This window comes from Mycteria americana, chromosome 10 (genome assembly GCF_035582795.1).
Source record: "Mycteria americana isolate JAX WOST 10 ecotype Jacksonville Zoo and Gardens chromosome 10, USCA_MyAme_1.0, whole genome shotgun sequence".
NCBI classification, from domain to species: Eukaryota; Metazoa; Chordata; class Aves; order Ciconiiformes; family Ciconiidae; genus Mycteria; species Mycteria americana.
Window position 1 is genome coordinate 26,667,582 of NC_134374.1, and position 22,828 is coordinate 26,690,409.

General features: G+C 41.8%; 1 protein-coding gene across 2 annotated transcripts in view; it reads left to right on the forward strand.

Annotated features, from left to right (window-relative positions):
- LAS1L (LAS1 like ribosome biogenesis factor) overlaps nt 1-22,828 on the forward strand; it is a 49,299-nt gene that overhangs the window by 14,299 nt on the left and 12,172 nt on the right. For both annotated transcript variants that reach the window (XM_075513058.1, XM_075513057.1), the window contains exons 8-12: nt 3,013-3,098; nt 4,041-4,256; nt 5,470-5,605; nt 6,181-6,560; nt 9,077-9,218. In XM_075513058.1, the coding sequence (XP_075369173.1) occupies nt 3,013-3,098; nt 4,041-4,256; nt 5,470-5,605; nt 6,181-6,560; nt 9,077-9,218 (960 nt within the window). The remainder of the gene's footprint in view (nt 1-3,012; nt 3,099-4,040; nt 4,257-5,469; nt 5,606-6,180; nt 6,561-9,076; nt 9,219-22,828) is intronic.

Below are 22,828 nucleotides of genomic sequence, written 5' to 3' on the forward strand. Positions count from 1 at the left end.
CTTAATAAAGAATCCTATTCCAGGCCTTTCTGTTGTTTAACATTAGAAAGTTGCTTGAAGAATACAGTTTTGCTTGAGAGAGAAAATTATTTTTCCATTAATCTGCATTTCCTACTGAAGCTCTCCTCTGTTGGAAGACTTCCACTGTGTTGCTCATTTCAGAGTAGTAACAGGACAAAGGCCACATTGCATCTGAACAAATACTACGTTAGCTTACATAAAACAAGTGTCCTTATGGACAAATGCTAAATCCCAGGAAGAACAAAGTTGAGCTGGCTGAGCATGATGGCCAGTCAGGCAAATCACAAGTACATTCTTCTTGTGGAGGGGAGACAGAGGTGGGTTGGAAGCCTCAGAATGGTAGAGCAAACTCCAGGATTTGGCACTCACGCCCATATTTCATCCTTGAGCGCCTACTTCATCTCATGCTATTTTTATTCCAGCATCCAGATGCAACTTTTAAAGAACACAAGCTGTTGTACTTATAGGTAATGGAAGGCTGTGCCTATATCCAGCTCTTTAGAAACACCTACACATTTTCTTGGAGGGCCCAAAATGATTAAAAACAGTTCCCAGAAGGGATTCATACATGTACCTTCTACTTCTGTTTATTAATAATAGCATGTTAACTGTGTTGAAAATGAGACCCCATTGCACTCTGGTTTCCATTGGACTTTACATAGCAACATAAATACAGAGATGTGGCATGGGGTTTCTCTTAAGTGCAGATTTATCTTTCTTTAGAGGGAATTCTCCATTAAATGTTCTTGTGTGAACGGTCACAGATTCTCTTACTTCTTGAGACACTCAATAAAAGCTCTACCTTCTGTAGCCCTTGCTACCAGTCCATCCTCCACCATGGCATTTGTTTGAGAATATGAATAGTATTATGCTACCAAAGGAGCAATGAGTGTACAAGTGCTTATAAACAAGTCACTTTGTTACTTAAAAAACAAAGAAACTCCACAAGCTTTAAATATACGTTTGTGCGTATATGCTTATATAAGTGAACACAGAGGTTCCTAGGAGTTGTTTTTGAATACCATTGTGGTAATTGCTTCTGCTTTGCTTCGTATCTGTCCTGAAATGCTGCAACTGCTTACTCTTTCGGTCACGTGGAGCCTGACGTATATCACAAACGCAGCTGGGCTAGTGCTTCCCAGTGGGCTCTGTGAGTCTGGTTTTCTGAAGGACTGACTCATGGTGCTTTTGTTCTCAGCTGAAGACAGGGTTGTTCCTGCAGTCTCCTATGTATTTCTGAAGATGCTTAATTTAAGGACTCGGCTTCTGGCTTTCATTTAAGAGAGAATTTTTTTTTTTATTTTCTGACTCACAGAAAATAGACCACGTGGGAGGGGGGAAGGCTGGCATGGAATGCATTGACAAGGTTGTGATTTAATTAGATTTGGAAACTTGGATTATGGACTCAGGGATAACAGAGTTTATGAGTTCTCTTGAATATGTCAAGTGACCTGTGAAAGTGCTTTTTTAATTTAGAATGCCTATATAATTCTGAGTAAAGCCTTTCATTTCCCCTGTCGACATACCCTACAATTTGGATTGTGCAGAGGGCAGAAGATTTCTTTAGACCTAAAGCAAAATGAGCTAACTGCAAAGGATCCTCTCCTGTCTGCTTCAGAGAACTGATCCAGTGGCCTCTCTTAGTCAGATGATGTTCTGTTTAAATGGTTCTCTACTGAAGCTGCCATCTGCATGGAGATGTCCTTAATAGTTGGTGACGATCAGTCATTGCATGTAGGAATAATGATAATTATGCTGGAACAGTTTCCAGAGAAGAGAAGGATTGGATTTTGTTTTTAGAAACAAACTACATTCTACCACTTGCCTTCTGATCTCCAACCACATCATCTACTTATGACAAAGTGGTCTAGGGTTTGTCTGTGTTGTTTCTGCACTCTGAGATCTTCAGCCACTGTTTGTATTTGTAAAAATCCTGTATTGGATCTAAGTCATGCCTGGATGTTTAGATTTGGAAGTCACCCCTATTGGAGAAGACATTTTCTCATCCGTTCTATACCAAAATATGCCGTGTTTGACATGGGTACTACCATTCCAAATCCAGTGAGTCTAATAGCAAAAGCAGTTGTTTCTGTGGAATTTATTCAGTGTTTGGAAATGGCCACCTTGATTTTTATTCTGAGAAGTGTTTATTTTGGTGCTGTATCTTTGCACAGATAGAGAAGCTCATGGATAGAAGTGTGAACAGAAGAACTCAAGAGAATCCCATGGCTGGATATTGGGGTAGTTGTGGGAATTTTACTTCTGTCCCTTTTGCTGTATTTTACTTTCAAGTGTCAGTTCAGCCTACCTGGTGGGTCCCCTCAGTCTTCCACTTGCATTAAGCCGGCCTGATGGGAGATGAAGCGGTCCTTGAGCAGGACTATGCAGTGCTGTCAGACTAACTGAAGTTCGCAGGGTAGCTATAAGGGCAGGAGATATCCAAAAAAGAGCGGTAGATGCTGTAGGGAAGAGCAGTTGTGGCCCCACTGCAACTTACCTGCTGAACAGCTGTGTGGACTGCACCTTAAGGTGTGCCTTGCCAGCAAGTCAACAGGGTTGGCTTTTCCCCTGAAATTTAACCTGTGGGTCAGAGGTCCTCAAATCTTGGCTGGCCTGCTGGCAGAAGACTTGGATCATACTGCAAACCATAGGTATTTCAGTATGATGAATGTTCCTGTGCTTTTGAAACGTTTATGACAGATGTTCCTGTGCTTTTGAAATACCAAGATATTTGCCTCTGCAACTCGAGCGGAAATGTTTCCTTCAAGGTTCTGGTTCTGCTCCAGTTTGCACAACTGCACGTTCCCTCCAAGTCTAGTGGGATATATCCAGGCCAAAACTGGCATACGATTTTAGTGCCTTACAACAAGCTACATCACCTCCTCATAGTTCCAGGTATTTGGCGCTCAAACTTGTTTCGGAACTGCTGCCAGTGGTGTTTTGACATGTAAAGGAGTAAGTGGCATTAATAAGACTCTCTGATTGCTCCAGGGAGACGGTGGCTGAAGCTCTTCTCAGTGATGGCTTTCTCATCCCAAAGATGGACTGTCTGAAGATGCTAAATATCAAGTATGAAGGTTAGTGTTTTGGGCACCACATATGTAAAAAGTGCACAGCTAGCGTTATGTCCAAGTCTGTTCTTTTTTCCTCATTATACTGAAATCTGTAATTCTCTGCATATTTTTCATATATCTGGGTCCTTAAACATCTTTTGACCTGTTCTCCAGACCCCTTTATGTCCATGCTTAGCTATTGCTTTTGCATAAAACTCTTAACACTGAATGCTGCCTGGCCAAAACGTCTTTTGAAGCTTGTGTCTCTGCCCTTAGCTGCAACAGTTACTGATTTCATGAACTCCCGCTAGTTTCCTTTCTACATTGAAGATTTGAAGCAAATCTAAATGGGTTTTTTTGAGCCTCATTCACCAGTTGCATCTTAGTTACATGCTGCTCCCCGTACACGTGGAGTTGCATGAATTTTCTGCAAGAGAATTAGGTACTTAGAGGCAACGCAAATAAATAATTTGTCTGTTTCCCTGGCACCTCTTGGAAACACCAGCCAAAGAACTTTCCAAGAAAGATCCTCAAATTTCTGTGACTATATTACAGTAGTAAAAATTTAGGAGCTTTTTGATTCTGTGTTGCTTTGCTCAATGTGCCTTCTCTTTGCAGTATATTTTTAGACAGAATAGCTCTTCATTATGTGTGAAATAAACTGAAACGGGAAAGGGATTAGCAAAACAGGTAGATTTTCCTGTGGTTTACCATGCCATTAGATCAGGCATTGTATTTTTTGCTTTCCTCGAGCTGTTGTGTTAATTATCAACTTGCTGCTTATTTTACTTACCCAGCATAAGAAAATAGTAGTTCCAGGTTCAGTGAGGATCCCAGGAAATACCCTGGAACCAGTGATCTCACAACAAACTACTTTGGAACAAGTGTCACACCCGTGGTTCACAAAAAACTATGAAACAGTGATTTTTGGCTTCTATTTTTTTTTTTTTTTCCTTCTTATTGCAGCAAATAAAGAGGTATGGCAGTTCAGAATTCCTCAGACGTTTTACTGCTTTTGGCAGCCTTTGCTGACAGGCCTCCTTTCCCGAAGTTTTACACAGATCCTAATAGAGAAAATGTTTATGGAGTTGAAGGAATGTTCTGACTCTTCAGAACTCCGGCCTCAGTTCTTGATCAACTGGATTTCTGAGATGCTGACTGGCATTGCCAAAATAAACGCTGGTGAGTACGTATGGAATTTCTGTGTGTAAAAAATACAAGTGTCTCTTCTGTACTATTGCAAAAACTGGGACAGTGATGTGACCGTTAGGTGTAAAGTGCAATAACCTAATTATTACATTTTGTCATGTGAACGTAGAGCTTTTATTGTTGCATTTCTTACACTTTTCAACCTGCAGCTTATGTTATGTCATGCATTTCTTCGCAAAAAAATTGAAATTGTTATTGGCAACTTTGTTGCAGCCTCCTCAAGATAGGAAAAGCCAATCTCTCCCGTGAAAGATCAGGCCCTTAAGTGCTATTTTTTCCAGATATTAGTCCTTGTAGGAAATAACAATGGCAGATAACAAATAAGGTATTATATGCAGCCTGTTATGAGTTCCCTGTTCCCAATTCTTTCCTCACTTAACAGAAGCCTGCCTTTACAAGATACTTATATAGTCTTGCTGTCCTTTTTAAATCCTATCAACAGCATTTTCATGCCTTCTAAACTTACACAAAAGTAATAAGTAGTGTTTTGTTTTCTGTTCCTAACTCCTTAGAACTGTTTAAATTGGCAAACTGTATGTTCCACTCCAGAGACGGGGGCACAGAAGAGCTTTAATTATTCGAAGTGTGTCACAGGAATTCTGTTAACAGGACTTTTATACTGCAATATAGTGTATCCCTGAGGAGGTTTCCAGCTGGGTAATTTTGCCACCTCTTCTGTCCTCTCCCGGTCTGGCTCAGCCTGCACCAAGATTTTGCCAGTATCTGTGGCAGTCACGGGTTCGTGTTCAATGCTTTCAGTTAGCGCTGAGCATACCTACTATGTACCAAGATCCCTGAATGGTAGTAGTTCCCAGCTGTTAAGTCTACTCATTGCAGTGCTATCTGGAATGATCTCAGGTCCCAGACGCAGTATACTGCATTTATTTGGGACAATAATGTACAAATACATCTTGTGGCTTTCCTGTCTGGGATGGCATGCGCAGAACCAGCTTGGGAACGCCCGCACCTCACTGCGGTCACGTCTCGTGGAGCTAACCTAGCTGTCAGTGCATTGGCAAGGCCCTGGTAACAACCTTGATGTATTTGGTCGGTACGTCTGGTCTTGGACTTCGACTGGAATGCGAGCTTATGTGAGGACGAGCGTTCCAGTAAAAATGCAAAGGGATGAAGGGCATATTTTTAATGAGTTTTGAGCACCTTGTTGTTTTCATTATCTTCTTTGAAGGGAAGAAAAGACAACACTGTAACAAACAGGTGTCGGTGAAGGAGCTGTTCCTCCATAAAGTTCCTTTGCAGTGGATAAGACTGACTGATAATTGCTTGGAGGCTCCCTGCTGGGCAACCCCACACCTTCTTCAGCTGTAAGTTTGATCCTGTGACCTAGAAAAGAGACAGCAAACAGTGCTGTGTAACAGCCTTGGCCAGCTCCCTGTGATACGCTGAGTTATGGCTGCGTTCCCTTCCCTTCCTTTGAAATTGTGGCAGGTGCATATAAAACCCTGCTTGTTGCTGCTCTTCTCCCCGTTGATTCTACAAAGAGAAGAAGGAGGAGAATTTAAAAAGATTGCACCTTCAAAATGAAAGCAGAGATTATCTGGGGAGGTATTAAAGAAGCAACCTGGTCAGAAGTGACTTGGTAGCAGAGACGTGACTGCTTACACAGGTGATATGAATTTAGCACAGGTGGTAACTTTTTCACATGAAAACGGCAAAGCAGGAATTCAGTTAGAAGTATCCCATGTCCTTAATTTTAATCACAAAGAGGGAGTGTTCCAGCATCCACCCACCAGGGAATAATCAGATTTGCCTGTTTAGAGGAGATATGTGAATGAGCTGTCCTGGAGGAAACACACTTAAAGGGCTGCTCAGCTTGATAAACCTTCATCTGGAATATTTTTTGCTTTTAAGACTTTTACATTGCCCTTTTCCTTTCCAGGATCCTCACAATCATGAGACCTCGCTTGCCACGTTCTTCACGGAAGAACCTTCTCTATCTCGCTTCAGTTTACACGGAAGGAGGTGGCCCTTTGTCCAGTCCAGGCCTCTCTTCAGACTGCAGTGAGCAGCCAATTTACACTATAGAGAGCTTACAGTGGAGGGCCAGGCAAGAAAATCAGGTTAAAAATCAAGGGCAGACTGTAGAGAAACAAGAAGATGTGCTGGAGAGAGATGATGGTGTCGAGGAGGTGGAGGAGGAGGAAGAAGAGATGGTAACTGAAACAAATCCTTTGGAAGGACTTGCTCATTCTGGTAACATGGTGGCTATTGCTGAGAAAAGGGCAGCACTGCAAGGGTCCGCCTGGCAGATCACTGCAGGTAAAAAGTGACTTTGTGAGGCTTGGACAATCTTCGTCACTGGTAAATGTTAATTGAAATGCAAAGGCATCTCAGCTCTCTGGGCCTGGCCAGAATTGAAGTGTGTTTCAAAATTGTCTAAATGCCAAGTCACTGAAAACTGTTTTTTTTCCAGTCTGTTTATGTGCAGGAGTCATCTCTCTAAGACTCTTAAAATACTGCAAGTGCTTTTTCCTGGAGCATGTTGTTACTGCCTCATTAAATTTTTTATCAGGCTTTTCCAAACTGTTTAAAATTTCAGTGTATCCAGTTGATGAGGCAGCATATATGCCAGCTGTGAATCGCAAAGAAAATACGGCTGTTTCTTGGACTTCCCTTTGTCAGACTTGGGATTATTTGAAAGCACAGTTTGGCTGTGCTGGAAAGCACCAGTCATATGCTTATAAGTTCCATGCTCCAGGAAAACTGCTGTTACGACATGGTGGCAAGCAAAAGAAAGGAGCAAGGCCAGTTTTTAGAGGAAATAAACAGTGTATCCAGTGTTTTGTTAGCTTTATTATGGTAGCTGTACTTTCTCGTTGAGGTGGAGGGTTCTGTAGCTAAGAAGGTTTTTGGATGAGTGATTTATGGAGGGACTTGAAGACAGGAGGAGGAGGTTGGTGGAGAGGAGTTGGAGGCAAAGTAATATTTAAAGGAAGAAGAAGAAAAGCAGCTGTTAGAAGACAATGAACTCTTGTACCCCACTCACAGGGATAGTTATGGCGTAGTTAGGCTGATCTTACGGTTAGGCTGTAAGAGCTTACAAGCTCTTACAGCTTGTAAGAGCTGGACATTTTGAGAACAGAAGCAAAATTGTCCTATGCTTTCATGACTTTGGTTCAGATCAAGCAAGGCTTTCACTGAAGGAACACGCATTGTGTCCTGAACCACCTGATTTTTGTGAAGATTCTGTTTATGTAGTTGTTTGTGGGTAAACTTAATTTCTGTTTGAATAACATCTGTGTAGTTACCATCCTTAAACAATTTGAAACTATAGCCAGTAGGTATGTACAAACCCATGACAACATGTGGTATATCACCTATTTACTAGGTTGTTCCCCAAAGAGAGGGCTTAGCCTGTTAAATATATATAATGGTAATTTGTCTTACAGCTACGTTAGATGTTACCAAATGCTATTTCTGCCCCTTTTTTAATTGTAAAATGGTAACACTTAGAAAGCACTATCCTATGTCAAGTTTTTTTGTTCTATTAAATGCCCGAGAATGGTATAAAAGGAAAAGCAAATAAATCTGCTGGTTCTTTAGGGCAATGCTTGAGTTTTTGAGCAGATACCAGGTACACAAAACAAATCCGTTTCAGGCAAAGAGAAGGAAATGGCCAAGTTGTACGTGATTAGCAGGGGTCTCAAATAGTCTGTGTAATTATTGCTGGCTCTCTGGAGTGCAGTGCCTTATCTTCTGAAGGCTTCTGTCTGCTGGTCTTTGCTGAGCTGCTAGTAAGCGTTCCAGAAATAAGTGTTCTGGTATCAAGAAAACACATAGGCTTAAGAAATCTTATTGTCAAAACAATGACACATAATAATTTGTATCTTTCATTTAGTTACATGTGAAATAAGAATGAAATTTAAAGGGAGGGTTCCCTATTGGGAACTGCCTTTGAAATTTTGGCACCACAATATAAAGGAATGGAGTCACTGATGTTATCAGTTGTGATGGATGGTTTCCCGTTGTGCAGTTTCTGGCCCACATTGGAAGCCAAATTTAACAAATGTGAAGTCATGGAGAGGAAAGAGCAATAGGTGCTCATAAAAACAAATAGCAGAATTTCCAAGACATTGTCATATTCTTTTTCTTTGCCATCTCATCCCAGCCCACCTGTCTGTCCAGAATTGCTTTATTGGTTAATTAGGCTTCCCCAGCCTTATACTCTTCTACTTTTGTGGCTTCAGTTCTTCTTTAGTCACTGTTGCACTGTTGCTGTGCAGCTGCTAATGTCAGTGAGTCGTTAGGAAGCTGATGCTTAGTCTCACTGGAGGAGTGAGCTACTGGATGCAAAGGTGCTGTTTTGTATCTTCATATGTGTACGAACGGCTCTTTCCATTTACAGAAGTACACAGAGTAATTTTTTAAAATTAACACATGTAAGTCAATGTGCATGTTTCAAGTGAAAGAGTCTTAAAAGAGGAAGGTAAATATGAAGGGTTGCTGTAGAATACTGTGGGGTTTCTTTTAATGGACATTGTCTCACAGTGGTTTGGATGAGCTGCACTGTCTAGACTGTGATGTTCCATGACTCCAGATGTGTCCCTGTTGTTTCACATACTATAGTGACTTTCTTTGGAAGAGATAGTAAGGTTAGAAATAAAATAAGTTAAAACTATAGTTCAAACTTATTTTTGCTGAGTACCTGAGTTTGTTCATTTTTGTTGAATGGTTGAGTTGTGTGAGACAGTATTTGTGGACTTGGGGGGAATCTTGTTTTTTGAAAATCTCTCTGGGGAGCTCAGACTTCTTGTTCATGTACTGTTTTTACCCAGATGAAGTACGATGGAAAGACTTTCCTCTTGGGAAACTCCCAGGTCAGACGGATGACCCTGATGGTCTCATGTTGGATAATTATTCCATGATGTCCCTGCTTGATCAGCCAGTGGGAGATGAGTGGAAGTCTCCCAATACGAAGTGAGTAACGGTGTGGGCAGGGCTTTGCCCCTGAACCGTGAAATGCATTTGTCTCTCTGTGCCTTGTACTATATGACATGAAAAATTAAGGGTGAGATTTCCTTTTTACTTCTGTTTGACTAAATAGTTCGACCCAAATATCTGCTACTATCTCTAATATCTACTAACTGCACTTCTCATGGATTTTTTGGGTAATGTGTGCGTTTGGAAGGACCTTTGTAGTGCTGGTGTAATAGCATAACAATCTGCCCTTCAGACTGTGCTGACAACTTTCAGTGTTGTCTGATGCTGTCAGTAAGATACAGTCTGCTGATGCCTTAGAGTTACTAGTCTGGAAGTGCAGAATTTTTAAAACAAGCTACTGAGAGCTGGTGCAGGATCTGCCTGGTGGTACACTGGGATGAATAGCTTTAATGGGAAGAACTGTGGCCTTGGAATTAAAGTGTTCAGGTCTAGAAGCCTTGGAAGTCATTTAGCCTCCCCCAGTGTCAGTTTTCCTAGACTAGCTAATCTTGTATAGGAAGGAGGAGTCATTCTAAAATGCACGGTGGTTTGCTGAAGCACTTTGAGGTGCATTAGTAGGAAAGGCTGAAGATGAGGAGAGAAGTTAGCCACAGGAGGTGGTTGACTGCAGATTACTTTTGTAACACCTGAGGAAGGAATTGGCTGTGCATAACGGGCGGGGTGAATATGCTGAGAGTTTCACATCAGTGAATGCACATGTGTCTCTCTTCTGTATGCTTGAGATGGAGACTATAGTACGCTTCCTGAGTAAGGTCTATGTCCACTGCAGTCCCAGTTATTCATCCTATGGTTAACCCTGTGTGAGACAAACTCTCTTCTCCTCACCCTCCGCCACCACAACAGAAACTCTTCCTGCTTGTTTGCACTGCGTTAGTCTGACAGTATGCTTGCATTGTTGATGGACACAGTCAGACAGACGTTATTGTTACCTGTATTGCTGTGACAACTCACCAGTATCATAGGAAATTACCTCATGAAGCCCTAACAGTCATCCTTTGAAGCTGAAAGAATATACTCAACACTTACCTCTCTGCATTTGTCTCCTTCATCTTTTCCTGTCGTCAAGTCTGAGAGCTGCGATTTGTAATTGCTGCTGTTCTCATTCCCTTCTGGGAATGTACTTTTGTTTTGCACTCCTTGGGTCTTTTGCACTATCTGGAAATTAAATGCAGTGGCATAACTGGCAATCAGAAATGTGATTTCTATGGTATCCTTTGAGGAAGCCAGCTTATAATATTAACATCTTCATTCCTCCTGCTCTTTCTAAAAGAAACCATTGCAAGGATTATGACATACTGCTGTTTAACAGTTTGGAAGTTATTAGCACAGCCTCAGCAGGCTTGAAAACTCAGTTTCTATTAACTGGGGCTCTGATCCTCAGCCACAGTATGTTGGCACTGCCCAGTGACCTTTTCAGAGCTGCAGCTAGTAATTTAAGCTGCAGGTCTGACCTCGGTAAAGAAACACAGGTTGTCATGGAAATAATGGTAGCATTCTATAAAGCTTTAGTTAGATCACCTCTGTTACTAAATGAAGCTTATCCAGTTAAACTATCTCCCTGAAGACATTTTAATAGGGTCATGATTTCACCCTTTGAAGTCAAAGGAACTTGAATGCTGTAAGCTGTCAAATCAATTTTATCACATACAGAATAGGAGATGGGCTTATATGTATTTTAATTCAAGGAACACTTCAGAATATAAATGAATGGCAGTTATTTTCTTAAACACTTGATAGAATAACTTTCTAATCAGTGATTCTTTCCCTGTAGTTGATGGGCCCAATCTATTAGCTTCCCAAAAATGTGAATAACGGTGACAGTCATGCAGCCTGGGGTGTTGCATTGGGAAGAGCTCTTGCACATATTCGTATTTTCACATATTCAGAATTGTCTTCAGATTAGCTTCCGGTTCCAAACCTTCCAAAGAGCAAGGTTTCCATTCTTCTTGATCCTCTTGGTTATCCTCTCCGGGACTAGTCTTCTCTTTTGTCAGTTCAGGCCTGCTGAGGGGGTGTTGTTTCTGCTTGATTCATCCAATCAAAATGTAAAATTAACATCTCAGAGATTGCTAGGTAGTCAAAAAGAAATTATCCTTTCTACTGCTCATCTTTCTGACAGTCCAAATATTGAATGAAGTCCTTGGTTCCAACACTTCTACAAGAGGCAGGACCAAACCTGCCTCTATATCGAGAGGTTAAATGAGTTATCCTTTTTGAGTCCTCTTGAATGATGTTAATCACTGACAAGACCTATGCTTTCAGCGCTGCATGAATTTCCTCTCAGACTTTGAAGAGAACAGGTAACCATTTGTCTTCTGATAGTTTATCATCCCAAAAAGAAGAGTAAATCTATACTAGATGCAAAAAACCCCTTTTGATTCAGTGGAAGAGCCCTTTGGTGTCAGCCAGCCATGAATCATGTTTCTTGCAACATGTTCCATGTTGGGAATAAGGCAAATTTCTGGAATTTGCATATCTACTTCTTGTCTGCAGAGCCCTGGCACTCTCACTGTAGTCACAAATGATAGAATACTTGATCTTGGAGACTTTAAACATAAAGCTGTTTAACTTGATGTTTAGGTAGGTGAGATCACTGATAAGAATAAGGAGCTGCAGCAGAATTCTAGTTGGCTACAGTAATCAGTACCATTTGGCATCTAGTCAGCGGGCTCTGACAAGAGATGGGGGGTTCTTAGTCTGATCCTCATTGGCTCCGTTGATTTTTCTATGCACAGTAACTGGAATCATCATTACGGAGCTGTAATGAAGTGTATGCGGAGTAGTGTGATTCACTGTTCTGGCTTGTTTGTAAGCTGCTGCTTGAAACCAGCAGCTTACAAAGGGCACAGTATGTGCCCTTTCTGACTTGTGTTGTAGGCTTCAGGTGTTCTCTAATCCCAGTATATTTCCTGGAGTGGTTTCTAGAGTAACAGGAATTTAAAATCACCTAATGATTCCAGGTTCTGCTCTACAAGCAAAGGAATTCTTCTAGATGTAAACTTTGTCATACCACTGATGTAGATGTTAAAGGAGCTAGAACTTGGCCATACTAAAGTCTGCTGTCTGAAAATCCACAGCACGTATTACTCAATTCATTTATTAATAAAAATTCACTAAAATTACTAATAAATGGGGTTTTGTCACTTTGCTTTGGACATCAACAAAATCTTTGCTAGTGTCAGCAGGAGTTAAAGTGAGTGCTAGTATTGAAGTGTGACTAGTTACAGCTTTACTGTGAGTGTGGAAACATATCTGTTAAATAAAATTTAGAATCGAATTAAGAATAGAAAATTTTGGTTGAATTATCATGGAATATAAGTAATCTCACGTGCATCTCTGTTCCATTCCAAGTAATGTGATACAATGATAGAATATCCCAGGCTGGAAAGGACCTTGAAAGATCATCTGGTCTAACCTTCTGTGGGAAAGGGAGCCTAGGTGAGATTATACAAACTCCATCCTTGCCAAATTCCCCTTATGTAATAGGCTAAGCTTGATAGCAGGAGGGGTAGTGCAGAAGACCCCCAGAAGAGGGAAGAAAGCCACCAAGCTTTTCTATTTCTGGATTCCTGAGAAATGTATTTTTGGAGAGAAAACAACAAGCAGAAACTATTGCTATGGTGCTGCCCAATTTTTGCAGCTGATGTGCTTACCAATATTTTATCCTTGCTGCTTTTATTCCACACATTATGTGGTAACAGCAGTGGTTTGGGATCTTTGGTAACCTGTGTCTTTTTCTTTTACCTCTAATCCTCTAGTTGCAGGTGGTTGGAGGGATGATCTCGTTGTTCTTTTGTTGGTCTCCCAGCCCCAGCTGCTTTGCCTCCGTTTCCCTCCCCATACCAGTGGTCGTTCTGCTGCAGCTTCCAGCATCTGTGGTGGTGAGAGCGATCAGGTGGTTGGTTGTTTTGTTGAATACAAGTGCCAACAGTGGCAATATGCTCCTGTACTCTCACAGGGAAGGTGAAGAATTGAGATTTATCACCATGACAACATTCTGTATCCCAAATTCCTCAAAAGTCTGTGCCATCAGTATACTGCTAGCTGCTCCTGCAGCTGGCAAAACACCTTGCAGTTTCTATTGCTTCATCATCAGCAAGGTAATTAACTGTGTTCTCATTGCTTTTACTTTGGTTTTGGCTGCTTTCATTTAATCCCCACTAAATCTTTCTTCCTACTACTGTTACAAGTTTTGCTTGCTAGCCCTTCCTAAGAAAGGCTCAGCTGTGGATGCTGGCAGCTAACCTGGAGATGTTTTCTAGATAGTGTTTCCAATGTATTTTGGTTATGTTCCAACAAGCAAAAGTCCTCTGTGTTTAGAGTTCCATCATAGTTCCTAACAACTAGAAAGCAGAACCATGAAGCAAGCAGCCACTGGGTGCACCTGGTCCTGCTGCACCTTCAGTGTTATGTTCCTTTCTCCTTCTTATCAAATTTTGACACTTGTGGCTGCTTTTGTGATGCTCAGTTGTTGCAGTAAGTCATGTGAAGCAGTTCAAGTCTCAGCAGTTTTACAGCACTGCAAGCAGCATTTGAGTGTTATGATTAAATGGTGACTTGGTAAAGCTTCCAGTCTGTCCCTGACTTAGTATCACCTCTTGTGACTTCAGAATAAATATGATCTAATTCTTTGGATTTGAAGGGCATGTAAGGGTAATAGGAAGGAGTTTTGGGAGATAAAACTTGTTAGGAATTTTGCAAATCCATTAAATGTCCAAAGTGGGTAAGATTTCTGGTTTTCCAGAACTTGCTTTCCTTATGTTTCAAGAGCAAAGCATCACAGTGTCATTAACGTGGAAGCTGGAACTGTGGTTCCAGCAGTCATGATGTCTGTGAAGGTGCTTTGAGATTCTTGCTTGAATAGTCTGCAGAGACACATATTTAAGAGATCTTAAGAAAAAACCCCAAACACGAAACAAACACCCACGTGTCAACAAGTGCGTCTAAACACAAGACTGACCTTTGGCTCAGCAAGTTTCTGATTCACAAACTGCTGGCAGGTGGGAGGGTAATTGGGAACGCTGTTCTTCTGTTCTGTGCTTCTGTGCTTACTTATGCATCTGCTTTTGAACATAGTTGGAGACAGGCAACTCAGACGTTTGATCTCAGCTAGTGAAAACACTTTTACATACCGGAACTGATGTGCAGCTAAATCTGGACCCTAACAGCATGATGCACGCTCTGGAAGATCTCCTAGCTTGCATTCATTCTCCCTTCTCCCTGAATGTTAATAGTCTAGGAAATATGTATGGCTGTTTTTTTAAAAGGCCTCTTTCTCGTAACAAACTTGTCAGGGGTATTTTTCTCCCCTCTATGCTGTAAAAAGCATTGGGAAGTCAGATTTGTACTTGGTCACGAACAACCTGCAACATGCAGGTTTAAAAAAAAATGCATAGCTACAGAGTCGCTCTAGTTTTAAAATAAAATGAGAAAAATATGCTGCTTATTAGATACTGAAATGGATTCTTATAGTTACAAATGAACCATTTTCTTTATTTGTAAGCAAATTGTATTCTTTATTTGTTCTTTGGAATGCACTGTTCAGTGATTTTTCCACAGGTGAGCTGTTACTTATCCCTGCTTTAGGTAATGGTCTCTAGGTTTGACTTTCTAGGATTTGTTTATGATTGCAAGTCATAGAGACAGACATGGCTGTAGGGAAATGCTAGGTCAACCTGTCTGTACACAGGAATTTCTGCTCTGTACCATACCTGTGTAACTGTAATGGGAAATTTTGCTGAAGATACTTAGCAGAGGCAAGAACCTTGGAATAACATGGGTTATCTTCAGGAAGCAGTGTGCTCTATGCCGTAATACTTGCCTACACACTTGACTGTGGCCCCTACCTTGAGTTGGAGAATAAGCTGCTGGTAATCCCAACAGAAATGTTTGCCAAGGCTCACAGCTCCTCTGTTCCTGGAAGACACAAACCTAATTTGCATTATAAATTCTTGCTCACATGTGCCAAAACACTCCTCTTGATATCTGCAAATGGACAGCTGGAAGGACCTGTTTTTTCCAGTTTCTTTGGTGCTTTTCTTGTAGGTAATGCTTAGTTATTGGGTGCTTGCAAGGATATGAAAAAACATGTGGTGACATTAAGGAATTCATGACAGAGTGGTTGGTGTAGATTGATTGTTCATAGTTTTATGGTTAGGGGGAAGCTGCCATTTCATTTTATAGTCAAAGTAGTAGATTGCCCTGGAGAGAGTTAGACCTTTTCTGCAATGCCTGTCCTGGGGGCAAGGGTGGAATTTCTATGGTGGCACTTTGCAGAGAGGCTTACACTGATGTTGCCGTGGAAGTAGCCATCAGTGAAACCAATTGCAGAAGCTGGTTTAGAAACCTTGCTTTAAAAAAGGGAGGGGAAGCCTGAGCCACCAGTAAATATCTTGCAGTTAAGGTTGAGGGTATAATTCACTTTGTACCTACAGTATTCTGTTCTCTTCACGTACCATGGAAGTAAAAGAAGAGGGAAAGTGATGTACACGATGTAGCTGACTTCCTGAAGAAATGGCGTAAGAGCTGATTTCTGCCTCATGATTACGTTCCAGAAGCAGAATGAGTCCCCGCTCACTGCTGCATTGCAGACCTGCACAGAGTGTGTTGCCTGTTCTGCGTAGCATAGAATTACTTGCACTTCTTGAACCCTTACTGCAGAGAAAACCAAAGCAATTTACAAAGCGGGTGCATAAGGAATCATCTTGCTCACCCCAAAGTTCAGCCACTTCTTGGATGGAATGTGGTAGCAGCTAAGACAAGCATAGCAGAAGTATGCTGGAAAAGTAGTATCCTGGAAACTTAAAATAGTGAAGGTCACACTTATAAATTTCTACTCACTGTAGGCTGTTTTTTTCATATTGTCTTGCAAATAGTCATCTGCATAGATGCCTGCATGCCTTTCCTCCATATTTTAATATGAAACAATTTCAGCATATATTCAATGGTGAAATTGCCATAGAGGTATATAATTAATTGCTTCTAGGAATTTGTAGTTTTGAAACTTGCTTTAATCACAATTTGCTGCTGTCATCTTTGAAGAGACCTCAGTTTAAAGAATGTCAATTGCAAGATTTATAATTGCTCTTACATGATTCTCGTGTAAGTTACAAGACCTTGTGGTCCAGAGGGTGCCTCAAAAGAACCTGAGGCTTTGCTTCAAATCATACCGTTCTTCCTGTTCGTACCTCCTGGGCTTCGACGCTGCGTTATTTGTGGCACAAAGGTACTGAAGTGCCTTAAGGCACCGGTGGTGTCATGACTGTAAAGCTATACAAGACGCTACCAGTTGAAAGAGTTTTTCTAGCCTAAAAGACAGGAAAAAGAGGATTCAAAACCCACTGGCAAATCCAGAAGGTGGATTAATTTTCATTTATTGTTGTTAACTGCTTTTGATATCGGAGAAAAAGCAAACCTGTGGGAAAGGAGCATGGTTTGATGGCTGGAGGCATGTTTCCTCATACTGTGTTTAGGCATGAACAGGAGCAGGGAGAGGTGACAAACCATTTCTCATGACAAACCTCTGTTCCTGTATTGCCAGAGAAGTGGGGATGGAGAGTGGGCTGGAGTAGTTACAACAGAATCTGAAAGACCTAGAACCGATGCTCATTTCAAGAACAGCATGGTTACACCAGCAGAGCAGGAAGCTGGCTCTAGCCTGCTTTTGAATGCTGGAAATAGAGGCACCAGGGCAGAGAATCTCATTGATGCTGTGAAGAATTAGCATGGCAGTATAGGTGGTTTTTATACTAGAAAAATAGGATTGAGTTGGTGAGTAGAAAGGTTCATTCCTCCTTACTACTTCTCCTGGTGTGTATCCCACCTCAGCTCTATCTGCCCTGGGTTGTCTTGTATCGAGGGAGAAAGTTTTGTTTTCAACATTAAGCTCTGTCTGTCCCTAAACTAGCAAACAAACTGAGATTAGGCCCAAAATATTCTCTAACATCCACACTCATTTGAGCTCACAGCAGTATTTTGCCTACACTGTTCTGTACTGTTACAGATTTAATACCGTGTTTTCAAGCGAGTAGTGTTGTGGTGCTCTGCAAAAGCTGAGTTGTGCTACCAGAGCAGAGCTGTTGGGCCCTTCCTTGAATGGAAGCAATTAGTGTGCTTGGGGTTTTTTTCCTTTGGAGAAGGCTTCACCCCTTCTTGAGGGGAGAGAGAGGTTCCTGGATTTATTAGGAAATGACAGGAGATAGTTGGAATCCAAGAAGATAGCAGGGGAATAGAGGGAATATGGAGGCAGCTTCAAGGTGAAGTGGAAGATATAATTCTGGAAATGACTCGTCTGTTGCAAAGGGGATTAGGATGACCAGTTTATCTGCTCTTCCCTAGTCTGGTATATTTTATGACTGTGTTTGCAGTTGAATTTGGTTATCTGCACGCATTCCAGTGGCGTGACATACTTTGCTTGCTTCTTATGGTAGATACTTTCTGATGTCCAACTGCCTGATACTGTTTGCCTTGTGGTTTCCCAGTACCATCGAGAACTATTTTGTTGAAATGGAAGAAGGGGCATTTAGCCGAAGACACCTAATCAATGCATTTCAGTTAGAAGCAGTATCTTAAATGTTGCTGCATGTGATGGGTTTTTTTCCCCCTTCCCTTAAAACCAGGCAATTGGGCGATGCAAATCAGTGTGAATAAATGCACCGTGAGGCAGCATTGGACACGATTTAAACTACTGATGAGCAGGGAATGGCTCTCGCTTAGCTTAAACTATTCCAGATCACTACTAATGGTGGCCACTGAGGACAACTTCACAGAAACCTTTCTGTGGAAGAAAAGAATAACCTCAATCTTTAAATAAAAAGATTTTTTTAAAAAACAGTAAAAATAATATAATGGCATCAGAAGTATGCAGTGACCTGGTGTAGTACACTGGCTTTGTTTTCTAGAAATTCAGTCTCAGTGCAGTAGTAGAAACGCCTGGGACAAATCTGACTTACAGAAAGCAGAGTCCTCAAAGAGCAGGAGCGAGCGCACAAAGGTGACGTTTCTTATCCTTAAGAAAAAGGGCATGCTAGGCGTAGCTGCCAGCAAATTGAGCTGGGTCGCTCTGAATTTTAAAGGTAGCTAATACTGGAATAAATTGCCCAGAGAGATTGTGGAGTCTCCATCCTTGGAGACATTCAGAATGCAGCTGGATGTGGGCCTGGGCAGCCTGTTCCAGATGACCCGAGCAGGGGGACTGGACTCAACGATCTAGGCTAGACAACTCCGACCTCAGTGATTCTACGAAAATATCTCTGCTCATTTCTCTTCCTACTTCCTCAGTGACAACTGATAATAGCAATAAACTGCTGAAGTAGTTTTAGTAATAACCAAAAAACTAACTAAAAAGAAGCCTCCACATGTAAGCACTGTTGTCCAAAACGAAAACTAATTTGAGGTGTTTGTAGGAACAGTAAGACTACCCTGTGGAATCTGGTTAGTACTTGTTTTCAGGAGCAGTATATTTGAGGATGTGTAAATTAACCACAAAGGGCCTGGGATTAGGAAAAAACAACTTTGTAATACACATATTCTATTGTTTCTGTTTGGGTTTGTGCTGTCTTCGGAAGCACCTAGTTCAGGCGACTCAGAGAGCAAACATGGGAATGTTTAGGTTGTGGATTTGATTTCATTGTGCAACTTCTGTTCACCTAACAGTATTTGGAGTCTTACAGCCTGCAAAAGAAAGAGATGTGTCTTTTTTTTTCTCATTTTTGAAAAGATTATCTTTTCTTTACTGGCTTCAGAATTGAAGATCTTTTGTTCTGTGATTGACTGGGGGGAAAAAAAGTACTTAAATGTCTTTTATTTTCATTGAACGGTAGAGTTCTCATAGGTTAGCAAGTATTATGCTGTCCTTTCACCTCTGTGACTGAGGGTTCTTTCTGGGCCTGCCAGTAAACCATTTCAGCAAGTGGGTCACAAGCAGCAAATAATCTGTCAAAAGAGAAGTCTGGTCTCTTGTGTTGGCAGATCAAATTCTGCAACAGGCTAGATCAAACTAATTGACCAGTTAATGTTTCCTTCCCATACCAGTAGCACTAGTTCCTTTGGAGCAAGATGCCTGGACTGCATTTTGACATAGGGTTTAGTCATGGTGAGGACTGGTTGTGTATTGGTTGCAGACTAAAAAGTTGCAAGCCAGGTACACGGATTCCGGTGCTTCATTGTGCAGACTCTGAAAAAAGCCAGTGTTGTTTTCCCCTCTGCCCCCAGGAACTGCTTTCCAGGTGGCCTCGGGTACGGAGAGGAGCGACTGCAAGAGCTCCATCTGTGTTCAGCCACGGAGGTGGTTTTCTTTTTCTCTTCACGTGCTGCTTCCGGTTGGCTGTTTTTTGAACATGTAATGTGTCACGCAGCTCATATTACTAGAAAATACTCATGTAGAAAATGAAAAGGCACATACCAGGCCAAAAGTAACACGTTTCTGCACCTCTGTGTGTGGGTGAAAGGGGCAGACAGCTTCTGCCACTCAGGTCACAGCCTGGCAGGAGGCCAAGGAAAAAAGCTCAGAAAGAAGCGTGAGGAAAACCTGTTGTTACCACAAATGAAAAGGAGCGGAACCTGATTTATTCCTGTAGCTATGCCTGGAAACAGTCCAAGTTTCATCAGGAGTGTTACAACAAGAGCTTGTTCATTCTTCTTATTTCCCTTGCATAGCAGCTTCTCCATTTGCCAAAGGCCGTGTGGCATCGGAAAGGTTGTCTGACTTGCCCGGAGGCAGAGGGGAGCAGATTTTCTTGGCTGCTGCTCATGTATTCTTCTGTGTAGAAACTTTGTCCACTGTCTTGCAGCTACATGGGTTTTCTGCTTCCCCTTCAAAAGGGGTTTGTATGGGCTATTCCAGAAGGGGTGTTTGCTATTTACTACTTCTTTGATACTGCCTTCCAGCTTCTCCACCTGCAGACTCTGCCAGGCTCACTGTAGGGGTACTGCAGCACGGTATGAGAGACTGTGAACACCTGACCCTTCACTTTGAAAATACCCATAAGATGCTTGGAAAAAGCATCTGCAGCATAGGCAATGGGACATGCCCTTTCTAAAAGCTGTGGCCATCTTTGTCTTTGGCTTCACAGACTTAAAGCAAATGAAGGTAATGAACTGCAGAAGGGGTATCCTGGAGCATGGAGTTTGACATTAATTTGGAAAAAGGGCTTTGGACAAGTCATGTAACAGAAGCAGAACCTCTTGCTGCAGCCCTAATTCACTAGGTCCACAGATGAGAATGGAGCACTTCGTGATCTTACGGTGCATTTCATCTATGTTGTTTAACATCTGCCTGAATTCTGCCTGCCTTGTTTGAGGTCTGTGCTTCTTACTAAATAGTTCCCATGAATCTGTAGCAGAACTTGATTACATACCAGGAAAAACAGGTTTCAGCTGACAGCCTCCCTTCCCTTTTAAAAATGAACTCAATATTCAGAGACAATCAAGAATCCATCTCAATTCCTGTTTTACTTCTTTTTCTGCTTTTGTTGTTGTTTCTGGAGGTTCAGAAAATCAGAGAATGTGCTTTTCCTATGCTGAAAGCAACAGCCTAGCTATCCACAAAGCTTTCCCCCACAAGGCTGCTGGATAAGTCATTTTTTGTTCTTTCCCTGCTCCTGTTTTTCTGCCTGCCACTTATCGCACAGTTTGGCCTCTTGTGGAACCCTGTACACACAGTTTCTCTGGTTTGCCGTCAGATCTTCCCAAAGACAAGCATGCTGTTTCCAAAACAGAATAGCCTGAATCTCAGAGAAGCAAAATAGTTCGAAAAGAGCTGAATCCAGCCAAAACCAGTGAATTTTGAGGCTGTACTCCGTTGTCATGTATTTAGTTGTCTTTGCAGACATACTATTGGAAAAAAACTAGTGGCAAGCAAGTGGCTGGGGGACAAAGTAGCACTGATTATGGAAAAGGCACTTTATCCCTTGAACCCCAAGTGATAAAGTGCTATTACTCTGCTTGGTGATACTCTAGTTTCATCTCTCCTGAAAAGCAGCTCATCTGCTGTGATGAGCTTGCTCGTGGCAACCGTCGTGCAGTACAGTTAAGGCAGAGAACGATGTCAGTGTCTGTTCCCGGAGTCCCTGTCCTGGGAATGACAGCAGGTCTGTGAAGTCGGGAATGATGAGCAGTATACATCACCCGGGAGGAAAAATTATCCCATTAGTAGGCTGAATTCAGGATGGTTTCCAACAGCCAGAGGAGGACCGTCGGGTCATTACACAGGGCGTGATAGCTGTGATGTTTCTGCATTGGCTTTGTCTGCAAGGCCTCTGGCAATGTTTCGTCGGAACAGGGAGTGTCTGAGAGGTGTTTTGACCGCAAAGGAGAAATTGTCTGTCTTTGAGGAGCTCTGAGCAGCAGCCTCTGCTATGTAGCCAGTTATTGCAGTACTGAACATCTGGAAAAGGCATTGAGTCTTTCAGTGTATAGCTTGAAGTTGCTGTATAAATAGAATTTCCAAACATCTCAGTCTTGTTTGCAGAAATTATTTTCTGTCTTCAGAGGTTTTTGGTTTTGTTTTAACATGAGACATAAGTTTCTGGGATGCTTGGATGCTTTGGAAAAGCTTGCAGTTCCTTCCTGGTCCCAAAGATTGTGTTCGTTTAGTGGGTTTTCTGGTGTATGCCCTGTGTGTGTTGCCAAAGCTTGTGTTCAGTGCTGCAGTGGCGACCTCTGAAGCTCTGAATAGCTGCTGTCATCCTCGGGCAGACGTTTTGCTTTTTGTGATAAGCGTATGTGCTTTTTGTTTACTCCTGGTGTCAGTTTTACCTGACAGCAGGGGCAAATTTGGCAAATAATGACCATTTGGAGAGTTATCTGAGGGTGGAGTTGCTGACATGCAAATTGCTTTAGGGATTGCATCAAGCGGTTGCACTGCCACTTCAAAAATGGGATTCATCCTTTGATGGTCATGGATAATGACTGGATTTTGTTGTCCTAAGGACGAGATGCATAAGCAGTAGGCGAGAGGGATTAATGTGTGCCGAGGGGTAAAGACAGCGAGTAGGCAGGGAATATATTCTTATCCTGGAGGATGCTGGGTTGTAGCTAGGAGTGCATGTGCTCTCCTTGGCCATGAGGAATGGAGACAGTGAAAAACATGCACAGGAAAACCAGACTTCCCCTTTTTCTCCTTCACAATGTCAGATACCAGGCTTCAAGTGGATCCTTTAAAGATTTGTTTTATGGATAAAATTTATCTTTCGCCTTTACCATTCTCATAAAATGAATAAAAATAATAAAACAAATCCTTATCTGACCTACTTAACAATATGGTAGTGATTTAAGTTCCTTCACATAGTAAAACTTTGGGTAACGAAAGGTTTCCATATGTCCTCCAACTGTTCTTTGAGCCTTGTGTTTGGCAGTGCCTTATGTCTGGGAACACTATATAAAATCTTACTTGTTCTTTTGTATGCTGTGTTAGCGCGTCACGTAAATGGGTCATTGTTTGGGGGATCTCCTGGGACTCAGCCCTAACTGGGGAACTTCTGCAATGCAAAGGGATTTTACACCTTCTTTCTGTGAGCCACCTTCTAAAATTAGAAATTACTTAGCGTGCTGTGGGTGTCACCAAACAACAACTTCCTTTACAGTCT